We start from the raw sequence: 12,327 nt of genomic DNA, 5'->3' as shown, positions 1-12,327 counted from the left end.
TTATTTTTAATAAAATTAGTTAAATAGCAATCTTAAAAAATATTTTTTTTTTAATTTAATTAATAATTTTTTAAATTCTTTAATTTTTTATTATTATTATTTTTTTGACACTAATTTTTCAAAATAATTAAATTTTATAATTAATTATTGAAAATTAAAATAATTCAAAATTCGTGATTAATTATTAAAAATTTTTTTCAAAAAATTATTAAATTTAAAAGATGATGCTTAAAAATTATTATAAAACGTAAAACTGTTAATTAAAAAAATGAAAATTAATAATTAATATAAAAAATTAAAAAAATCGAATTATTTTAAAAATTAATTAAAAATTGAAAAAAAAATTAAAAAAAAATTTTAATTTATAAAAATGACCTAAAATAATTTTTTTTATTAAATTCCTTATGTAAAAAAAAAACATCTTACCTATATTGAACATTCGCCCTTTTTACCATTAACGACAGCATCAGCAATAATAATAACATGAGATGACTCTTCTTTTGCATGTACGAACAAGTGTACTCACATCGTTGAACGAATTTCCAAAAAATAAATAAAAACAAAATAAATAAAATGCTGTTTAAAAACTTTTTGTTGCTTTGCTCCACAAATATTTAGGTAGAACCTACATATCTTTATTGCATGCAACATTATTTACGAGCATGAGGTCTTAAAACATCCTATTTAGCAGATAAATTTTTTAACCATAATTTTTTTTTGTTTTCTCTCTCGTTATTATTATTATTTTATTATTACAACAGTCAAATGGAATAACAATGAAACTAACGAAAAATTTTATTTTAGTTTTTAATAATAAATGTGATAGTTTTTTTTATTGTTATGATATAAAATAAAATTAAAAATAATATTAAATTCTATCAAGAGTCTTTTTTTATAGAGAAAAAAAATTAACAGTCTTCATTACGTGAGACAAAAAATTCTTTTCCATAAGGGAGGTCGTCTTTTTTGCGCCTGTAGTGCATCCCATATCACCGTGTCGAAAACTTCTTTTATTTTTTCCTGTAAAAAAAAGAGAAAATCGAACAATTAGAGCGTTTCCTTTTTTTGCCGACTGTAATTAAAAATTCAAAGCGATTGATTGATAAATTAATTGGCGTGTCATCAGTTATTAAGCCCATTCTATCGTCGTTTTTCGAACCATTTTCACTCCATTTTCATTCGTCGTTTGAGCACCGCAAAAATTTTCACAATGATTTCTAATCATTCATCCGTGACGACGTTCAATCTCTCTCGTTTGTACTTTTTCTCCATTTGTCTGTTGCGTTAATTAACGTTTTTTTTTTTTTTTTGCCTTCGCCAATTGTTCTACATGAACTATCACGAGAGAGATTGCAAAACGCGTAGCGAAAAAAAAAGTTTCATTTTACAACACGGATCAACGAATTTTATTGAAATAAACAACAAAAACGAAGCCATTTGGGACACAAGTGTAAATTGATGGCAAAATGGAAGGACACTCTCAATCAATCAAAAATTTGTTGTTTTCTAACGTGCCGCGTAACATTTCATGTGAATTTTCGCTCGCATGGGGATAAGAATAGAACAAACACGAAAAAAATTGGATTTTTTGTCTGGTCCCCGAAAAAAAAATCAAAATTGCGACATTTGTTACGCTGTTTTGATTTTTGCTGGCGACAACATGTCTTAAAATGTTCCCAATAGAGTTATTTTTTGAGGCGATTTGATGGTTGGCATGATCGACATGTCACTTTATTTTATGGGCAACCTGGCGTCTCCATTTGAAGTATTTTTTCTCATCGAAAATTTTTCGCGATAGAAAAGTAAACAAGAATGTTTTTTCAAAATAAAACATATTTTTCCTCTTTTCTCGTCGTTTATTGAAAAACAGTGTCAACTCAGACAAAACAAGGAAAAAAAAATTCGCAATATGACTGTCATACACGATTATTACTATGAACATAATCAGCAAGGCGTAAGAAAATTTCTTGTCCGTGTCAGTGTGTTGTCGGAAGTAATGCGAATTTCACTCACAATTATTATGTCAGGGGCGTGTTTGTATCAAAAAAATAAATAAAAAATAAAATGAATAAATAAAAGATTAAAAATTATTTTTTAGATAAATTATTTTAAATTAAATTTTAAAATATAAAAAAAAAACTCTCAACTTAAGTTTCTTAAATTTTAATTTTTTTTAATTAATTATACAATTTAAATAATTCGAATATATTTTTAATTTTTAAAATTGTTTTTTTTACATTTAAATTCAATTTTAATATTTTTTATTTTTTTTTAATAAATAAAACTAAATTTTTTTTTTAATTTTAAATAAAAATAATTCTAATTATTTTATTGAAATAATTTTTTTAATTAATTAGAATATTTGTTATTTAAAAAATAAATTTTAATATTTTTTCAAATTTAATTTTAATTATTATTATTTTTTTTAATTTTAATAATTTTTTAAATAATTATTTATTATTAAAATTTTTTAACAATTTTTTTAAAAATTTTTTAATTATACATATTTTTGGAAAATTTTCTAAATTAATTAATTTATTTATTTACTAATTTTAATTTAATAAAATTTATTAATTTTAATTTAATAAAATTTATTAATTTTAATTTTAATAAAATTTATTAATTTTTTTTAACAATTAATTATTTTTTAATTATAATTTTAATAATTTTTAATATAATTTATTTACATAAGGTTTTTTGTATAATTTTTTTAATAAAAAAATTAATTTTTTTTCTATTTCTCATAATACTTAAGAGTTGAATTAACTAAAAATTAGTTTTTAAAAATTTTTATTATTTAAATAATTTTAAAAATTATAAGAAAAATAAATTAAAACTAATTTTTTATAAAAAAAAAATTATATAAAAAATTCATCTATTTTTAAATAAATAAATAAAAATAAATAATTAAAAAAATAACAAATTTTAATTAAAAATTAATAAATTTTAATAAATTTAAAAAAATTAATTTAAAAAAATATAATTAAAAAATGTTTTAAAAAATATTTAAAATTTAATATTAAAAAAAATTATTTTATTTTTTTTTTTTTAATTATTACATTTTTTCAAAAAAAGTCTGAAACAATTTAATCCATCTCTGGAAAAATTGCAAATCTAAAAGTCGTTACACGGCTCTCGCTACAAACATAAATAATTAATCACACTTCACTCTTTCCATTGATAAACAAATTTTTCCTTTTATTGCGCGCCAAACTCGTGGCACGAATGGTATTAATCTTAATGACACGCACGCTGCGAGCTCCTTTTGTTACATGAAAATGTAATTAGGAAAGAATTTTCAATTTACCGTAATTTTTTTTTGTTTCCTAATTTTTTGGACTCGCGCGACATTTAATTGAATAATTAATCAAACAAGATCTGATTGAAACTTGACATTGAATCGCACGAGTGTAATTAAGATTTTAAACATAAATAAGGCGAGTCATTAAAAATTAATCGTCTTTAAGGGGTGAAACTTTTTAAAAGCTAATGAATGATTAATAGCATTAAAAAGGGGTCCGATCTGTTACTCGAAAAAAAAATAAACAAATAAAAAGTGATTGATTTGGGCTTCCATCCATTTTTTTTTTTCGAAGAATGGGTGAAAAAATCATTTTCAACTGAAATTGTTGGAAAAAATGAAGAAAAACTCATTTCCATATAATTTAATGCCCAAAAGATGAGGAAAAATTGCTTTGAAAAGGAAAAATGGAGAACTGAAGAATTCATATGCAAATCAAGTGAAAAAATAAAATAAATAGCACGTTATTAGGATGATCAAGAAGCAGAACGAAGCCATGCTCCCAAAGCATGCCAGTCTCAAATGTATGCTTATAAAAATTTATTAAAAGGATGCATATCTTTTCAATCGCTTTTTCGTTTCCTTTCTTTCTTTCGGCTCTCGCAGGCAGTCAGGTAAGGAATTTGTTTATTTTGTAGGTAAATTGTGCCACGTCAAATATGTTCATCGTCGTAATATGAATAAATATAAAAATAAAATACAAAATAAAAATTTGTTTCTCAAATGGGAAAATTTTTCTACCCCTTTTTTTATTCAATTCTCCGAACAATTCCTCATACAAAGTTTTCTATAGCAACAGATAGATTTCGGATTGGGATATGAAAACTATGCTTGCTGTGTATTTTTTTTTTCAGGGATGTTGAAAGGTGTCCCTTGAAACATGAGTTGAGATGAAAGGTATCGAAGGAAAAATTTCTTCAATTGACTCAATGTTTGATTTTTTATTTTTTTAGAATTTTAACGAAAAAAATGTGAATTGAGTCAAAAATTTTGATTTTTTTATTTAATTATTTTAAAATAATTATTTAAATTATAAATTTACGAAATTATTTAATATAAAAAAATTTTTTTTACCAAATTTATATTTAATTTTTTTATTTTTTTTAAATTTAATTTAAAATTTTATTTTTTTTAAATTATTAATTTAATTTTTATTTTTTTATTATTAATTTTTAAACATTAAATAAATAATTAATTTTTTAGACAATTTTATAATATTTTTTTTTTTTTTTTGAATAAAATTTTCATGATGTTTATTTCAATTTTAATAAAAATTAGATTTGATTTTTAAATTATTATTTTAAAGATAATTTTTTTAAATAAAAAATATGAATAAAAATATAATAAAAATAATATAAAAATTAAATAAAATTTAAATTAATAATTTAAATAAAATAAAAATTGAAATTTAATTTAAAATAGTAAAATTGACTAAAAAATTAATTAATTTAAATTATTAAAATTTTATATAAAATTATTTTTAAAAAATTAAAAATTTTTTTTAAATAATAAAATTTTAACAAAAATAATTTTAAAAAATTAATTAATAAATAAAAATAAATTAATATTTTAACAAAATAATTTCGTAAATTTAAAATTAAAAAAATATTATTTTTTTTATATTTATTTAACATTTAAATCTTACGTCAAATTAATTAAATTATTTTTTTTTTAATAATTCGTAATTAATTAATTTAAAGTTTATAATTAATTAATTTATTCTATAAAAAATTTTAAATAAAAATTGAATAAAAAAAATTAAAAAATTTTAAAAATATTAAAAATTAAATTAAAATTTGAATTAAATTAAAATGTAAACTTTTCTTTGAATAAAATATTTTTTTTTACTTTAAAATATTTTTTAAAAAATCCCATTCTGCTTCTCTGATAATTTTTTATTACCAAACATCCCAAAACTAAATAGTTTATAAGCAAAGAAAGGTATTCTGACCTCTAAAAGTCTTTCGGTCAGATAATAACTGAACGCATTATTTCTTATCACATTTGAGCAATCTTTATTTTTCTCTTCTTTTTATTTTTTTTTTCTTTTATATATTTATTCAATTCAACAAAAAAAACGACAAAAAAGTAATAATAAAGTATTTGTATATTTTGTAGAAAAAGGCCAATTTTTACATAAATTTTCAGTTCGTGACTTGAAAAATTATTTAAATGAGTTCCTCTGCACTTGTAATAACTTAGCTACGAAAAAACATGAAAAAAAGGTGAAAAAGGTAATAAAAAATATTTTTGCAAATGAATGAAATATAAAAATTTCACACTGTTTGTAGTACGACACCTGTAATTTTTTTTGGAATATGAATGAAAGTGTCGTGTAGGCAATTCATGAAGAAAGAAAAACAAAACAAATATATATAAATTTTATTGGTGTGACATTTATCCTTTTTTCGTTTTGTTTCCGTGCGTTTTTCTTCGGACTTCGGCGATAATTGGCTTAAATTAATAAATAATGAATTTCTTTCACCTTTCGGAGTTCGAGTTCTCGGGCTGAGGTCAAGGACGACAAAATATTCAAATGTCAAACAACCTTGTGTGTCGCCAAAGTCGTCTTGTAGTCGAGGAAAAGTTATTTCATTAAGGAAATGTAAAACTTTGTCTTTTACGAGGAGAAAATTTGTGTTGCGAGGAAAATTGTTCGACGGAAATGGCTTTGCGTGTTTTCGTTCGATTTGTAATTTTTTTTGAAAATATGTTGTTGACCAAATAATAATAATGGGTAACAATAAGAATGATTGCCGTTACGTTTTCATTCATTCAAATTTATTTCAATAAATAAAAAAAAATATTTTTTTTCTATCTCGGAGAAACGATTAAATAAATATTTTTTTGCACAAAAAGAGAAAAACAATTCTCAGAAAAAAAATACAATTTTTCCATGCAAACAACGGAGATCAACAAAAAATATTTACAATTGGAAGGCAATAAATAATGGCGTCAATCGTGTAACTTTTTGAAAGGCTTCGCTTAATGCTCAAAATTTTAATTACTAAATTTAATTGTAATCATCGTTCTGCTAAAACGGGCATTTTGCATATTAATTTATATAATAATAATTATATTTTATTGATAATTTTCTTAATTGCGATAAATTAATGCGAAAATTTAATTACAGTTTGCCGAAATTTTCGTTCAATAGAAATTTGACCTGGAATGTTTTTCGGCGTGATTACAAATTTAGTTTAAAGTAATTGCATTTGTGTCGTCCCTTAATTAGGAGATTCAATTACGGAATCGGCGTGAATGGTAATTAAATGCATAAACGGCGAATAATTGTTCGTGTGTAATCTCGTCAATCTTTTATCAATTAACGCGGTACTTGAATTGATTGTAATTTGATATTTATTTAATTTTATTTTAAATAAATTTTATTTTTAAATTAAATAAATTTTTAAATAAATTTTTAAAATAAATTTTTATTTTTAATTAAATTTTTATTTTTAAATAAATTTTAATTAAATTTTTATTTTTAAAAATTTTTAATTAAATTTTTAATTTAATTTTTTTATTTTTTTTATTTTTATTTTTAAATTTTTATTTTTAAATAATTTTTTATTTTAAAAATTTTTATTTTTAATTAAATTTTTATTTTTAATTAAATTTTTATTTTTTAATTTTAAATTTTTTATTTTTAATTAATTTTTATTTTTTAAATAATTTTTTCTTTTAAAATAAATTTTATTTTTAAATAATTTTTATTCAAAATATTTTTAAAAATTTAAAAAAAAAAATCAAATAAAAAATATTATTTAATTAAATTTAAATTTATTTTTTAATTAAAATTTTTTTGAATTTTACTTAAATTAATTTTCAATTAAATTTAAAAATTTTTTTTTAAACTCAATAAAAAAATATCAAAACAGTTATTTTAAAAATTTCTGTTCTTTTCGGTAAAAAATAAATAATTAACCAGTCGCCTCCATATTTACTTTATCCGCCCATCCAAAATATTAATGAGCAACCACTTAATTTACCATTCACGTGTCACTCAAATAAAAGCCATCAGGTCAATTATGACATCATTCATTATAAAAAGCAAATTCGTGCAAATAACCTACCGCCAATTTCGCGATAAAACCATTGCCAATAAATTATTCTTAATTATCGTCAATAAATTCGTGCATTCAAAGATATCAATGACTCGACCTTGTCATTGCCAACAAAATAGCAGGTTCCAATATTGATTTTACTCCATATAAATTTTCGATTTAATTGCAAACAAGAGACATATAATTTTGCATTGTTATATTTTTTCGCTCTCTTTTTGACCAAATATCGTTCTGTGTCGAACGCAATATTTTATTTACATTATTCGATTACTTCACACAACCGCGACGCCATGAATGAGTTCATAAATTTAATTTCATTAAAAATATATTGGATTGGAATCGAATTAAAAAGAAATATTACCTTGTTATAAACCGACGTTTCGATGTATTTTGCCCCAATTCGTCTTGCCAAGTCCCACGCATCCGACACGGAAATCGGTTTCTCGCCAGATACCTTTGAAAAGATTCTTTTTTAGATCAAAATTCAATAAAAAATATTTTTTTACTTACTTGTAACTGCTGCATTGTTTTTGCATCGCTTCTTAAATCCGAATGAGTTCCGATCAGCAAGAGACTTCCGTTGTATTTTTTTAGCTCAGGTACCCATTTCCGTTCGATGGATTGAAAGGTTTCGGGTTTGACGACAGAAAAGCAGAGGAGAAAGACATCGGTGCTTGGATAGCAAAGTTGTCGCAAGGGATCGAGAACATCTTGACCGGCTGTATCGCAGACTGTCACGTTCAATGGTTTGCCATCAACCTGAACTTCCACTGAAATTAAAATTAAAGGTAAGAAAAATTTTAGTTTTTTACCGCATTTCGTTACTTTTGAGACAATTTGTCAAGGGAAATTTTTATTTCAACCAATCAGTGTTGAGCTCAAGCCTTCGAGTTAAAAATATCAACCAATGAGAATTGAGATTCATCCTCCAAGATTTTTATTTCAACCAATCAGAGTTGAGCTCAAGCCTTCGAGTCAAAAATATTTTTCATCCATCAAGTTTCAAATTTGAGCCAATAGAGTTGATAAGCCCTTTTGGGTGCATTTTTGCAATTTTATTTCCGGGCATAAATACAACTTTCCATCAAATTTTTAAATAAATTGAATATAAATTTATTAGACATATATCGAACATCTGAAATGCGGTCAAGTTGAACGTACGCAGTACGAATACAGCTATATCTTGTTTTTTGTTACATTAAAGACAATTTTTCAAGGGAAATTTTTTTCTTTATATTATTTTCATTTTATTTTTATTTTATTTTTATTTTATTTTTATTTTTATTTTTATTTTATTTTATTTTTATTTTATTTTTATTTTTATTTTTATTTTTATTTTTATTTTTAAAATTTTTTTATTTTTAAAATTTTTTTATTTTTTTTTAAAAAATTTATTTTTAATTTTTATTTTATTTTTTTAATTTATTTTTTATTTTTTTTTTTATTTTTTTTAATTAAAATTTAATTTCAAAAAAATTAATTAAAAATTTGAAAATTGATTTTTTGCTAATTCAATTTTTTTTATTAAATTTTTTTTTTTAATTTTAATTATTTTTTACCAAATTTATATTTTTATTAATTAATTTAATTATTTATTTAATTGAAAAAAAATTTTTTTATTCAAAAATTAAAAAAATTGATAAATATCATATCGATAAATAAATTTTTTCATTTAAAATTTGTAAATCGCTTCATGCTAATTCAAACTTTTGAAAAATTCGAATTTTCTTGAAACTTGAAACATTTTTTCTCATTGCTTTTACCTAAATTTGTTCAATTTTATTCTTAACTCCGATAAAAAAAAAACTCATTTTTCATTCTTCTCGTCTTTAGTTTTCAATTCTTCTAAAAAAAAACATAAATCACGCCAAACATCTAATTTGGCATTCAAAACATGGAATCCTTCAAAGGTGTGTCTCCTATTACATTTACTCGAGGTAAGGCGAAAAAAAAATTTTTTTTTTAAAAAACCTATTAAACTGAATTGCTTATTAAGCAAACTAATTTAATAATAATAATAAAAAATTTTCCAGCAAAAAAAGGTCATTTTCAAACATTGGCTCGCTACGAAACTAATTTTCACTTTGCCAAAATCTAATTATAATTTTGTGTGCGAATCATGCTGCTGTCCTTGGTGTTAATTAGACCGAACCGACTAATCCTTTTAGTGTGCTTTTTTTCCTTTTTTTATATTTGAGAAAAATTGACCCGGTCAGGGTAATCTGATCCAACGAAATTAAATAAAATTGGGCTTCGTTGGCAGATTTTTTTGTTTGTGTCCTCATATTTATTGCTAATTTCAACATGATTACATTTTCTCGTCGTCATGAAGAGAGAGAAAAACTCATTTAGGTAATTTTTTAAACCTAATTATCTGTCCTTATAATGTTAAAAGTGTTTGCTTTGTTTGTTATGAAAGACACACAAACCTTGATTTTCGTACGTTGGATTTTTCATATGAACAGAATATGGATTTGGAACAGAAAATGCACTACTGAAGAATGGAAATATCATTATTTGACGATAAAATGAACGAACAGCTAGAAAAAATTGTAAGTTAAAAACCGCAAACGAGAGGATTTTTTGCTCGTAATTTACTTAAAAATTCCTTTTAGAATTGAATGAAGAACTTGAGCGCATTTTGAGAAAAGTATCAGAATTTAAAAATGAACGAAATTTCTTTACAATCAAGAAGCATGAAGTTTATTGGAAGCTGTTAGAGTTCAATTTTAGGGTAAGTTTAAAAAAAAATTTTTGAAAACTATTTTTTAAAAATTAATGAAAATTTTGAGTCATTTTTAGGTATAAACAGTACGAATTCAGGAGGTCAAAAAGCTCAAGGTAATTGAAATAAAACGAAGTATCAAAATAAAAAAGTTTTATCAGCAAGAATGGCAAAAATCATCAAAAAATGAAGACCTCAAGGCAATGGAAGTTAAGCTTATATGTAAGGTACAATTTTTTAAGCAAGAAGTCGACCTTCAACCATTTCTTTCACGAGGACTTAAAAACATTTTATGAAAATAAAATTCAAAGTTCAATTTATCTCAAAGAATACTATTCACAATAGACATCAACAAAGCCATAAAATTTTGTCTCGTATAAGCGAAACAAAAAAAAAAGCTGCAGTAAAAATGATTAAAAGAATAAGTTCTATCTCATACATTCACAATGTCATATAAACATATAACAAAATTTAGCAAGAATGGCAAAAATCATGAACAACTTAAAATTTTGGAAGACCTGTATTCCAATTCACAATGAAAATAGGCACCGACGAAACATGAAGTCACTTTTACTTTCCAAAGGATATAACCTTGAATTAATGGTCTTCAATGCTCAACTAATGAAAATGTCATTCCATGTTCAGCCTAGAAGTTAAGCTTATATGAAGTAAGGTACTATTACCTTTTTTAAGCAAGAAGAACATTTTGGAGATCGACCTTCAACCATTTCTTTCACAAGAACTTTTTCGATGGATATTGACTAAACAAAATTAATCAAAGGAACATTTTATGACTTCTGAAATATCTTTTAATTCAAAATCTCGATCTATTCTTCAAAGAATTTGTTATACTATATCACACGGATGGACATTAACAAAGCCATGTAAACTCAAATTTTCTCTCGTAACGCCATAGATAAAAAAAATCATCAAATTCTATATGGATTCAATTTTTTCATCAAATTATCTTAACGAATTGAACTGCATGAATGGCACACAAACATCTGTAGGTAATTAAATATTTGTTCGTGTTTGGTAAAATAAAAAAACACGTCGTCCCTACACTTCATTGAGTACGAGTAAGTGAGGTAACGTAATGAACGAATTGCAAAAAAAAAGAAGCAAAAACGTTATGAGCTATAAACCAGATGTCACACGACACGATGTGTGTTCATTCATTATCACATTACCTTTGTGATGCTTTTAACCTAAATTAAAAACCGCATCCATCGACCACCAATATATATATTTTAAAAGTAAAATGAACAAATAATGATGGCAAAAAGGGGGTTCCACGCAGCAGCAGCAACAACAACAACAACTGCATTCGCAAAAAAAAAACGAATGGAATCGAATCGACAGACAACACAAATATTGAATGCATTTAAATAAATTGAAGTGAAAATGGTAGAGTCGAGTGCAAATCAGGCAATCAGATCGTATATGCGATACACATGAATGTTTGTCTAGTCACATTGTTGTTGTTGTTTAGCATTTTTGGTCATTAGGGAGCTCTCGTAGCTCTTGGCATGTCTGTTTGTTGTGTGAACTGTGAATCCACAAACACAAGTCGCAACGCTATCTGTCTGTCTGTGTTCACAGTTCCAGAACGAACAATGTTGGTGTTTAACAAATGTGCGATAATCAATATCGACGTCAGCAGAACACTTCGTCTTGATTAGTGAACATCTCTCTCTTTTGCCATTGTAGAATATCGAGCAAGATATCAGAAGTCTCGTCTAACAATGCACCGAAAAATGCGTCACATTTACAGATAAACGTCCATTTTTTACCGCCGCTCGTCACGAGTTTTTGCTTCTATTATTTATTAGTTCGTTCACAGAACGACAAAGACCGTAATCTACCTCGACAACTCGACTCGACTCGGTGTAGAACACGAAATATTGCACCTCATTTTTTTATTTTGTGTCTCTCTCATTGTACGATGATGATACATAAAACGCTAAACTGTATCCTGTGAATTGGAAAAGAGTTAATTTGAGGATTTTCCAATTCAATGAAGTTCTGAAATACGTTTTAAGGAGATTTCAAAATATTTCGATTCGAAACTTATTAAAAGATCTTCAGATTCGAATCGAAATTTTTAAAGATCTCAATAAAATTTCGATTCGAAACTCAATAAAAAAGCCTAAGATTCGAATCGAAATTTATTAAGATCTCAAAAAATTTCGATTCGAAACTTATTGAAAAAACTTAAGATTCGAATCGAAATT

The 12,327-nt window shown here is 23.9% G+C and overlaps 1 protein-coding gene across 2 annotated transcripts in view; it reads right to left on the bottom strand.

The window, feature by feature from the left end:
* Positions 1-630: 630 nt before the first annotated feature.
* Positions 631-12,327, bottom strand: part of LOC134834648 (uncharacterized) — a 40,053-nt gene continuing 28,356 nt past the window's right edge. For both annotated transcript variants that reach the window (XM_063849383.1, XM_063849384.1), the window contains exons 5-7: positions 7,879-8,138; positions 7,730-7,822; positions 631-1,020 (exon numbers count right to left, since the gene is read on the bottom strand). In XM_063849383.1, the coding sequence (XP_063705453.1) occupies positions 922-1,020; positions 7,730-7,822; positions 7,879-8,138 (452 nt within the window). In that variant the 3' untranslated portion in view covers positions 631-921. The remainder of the gene's footprint in view (positions 1,021-7,729; positions 7,823-7,878; positions 8,139-12,327) is intronic.

This window comes from Culicoides brevitarsis, chromosome 3 (assembly GCF_036172545.1).
Source record: "Culicoides brevitarsis isolate CSIRO-B50_1 chromosome 3, AGI_CSIRO_Cbre_v1, whole genome shotgun sequence".
In the NCBI taxonomy this organism is placed as follows: Eukaryota; Metazoa; Arthropoda; class Insecta; order Diptera; family Ceratopogonidae; genus Culicoides; species Culicoides brevitarsis.
This window is presented reverse-complemented; position numbering and strand designations above follow the sequence as displayed.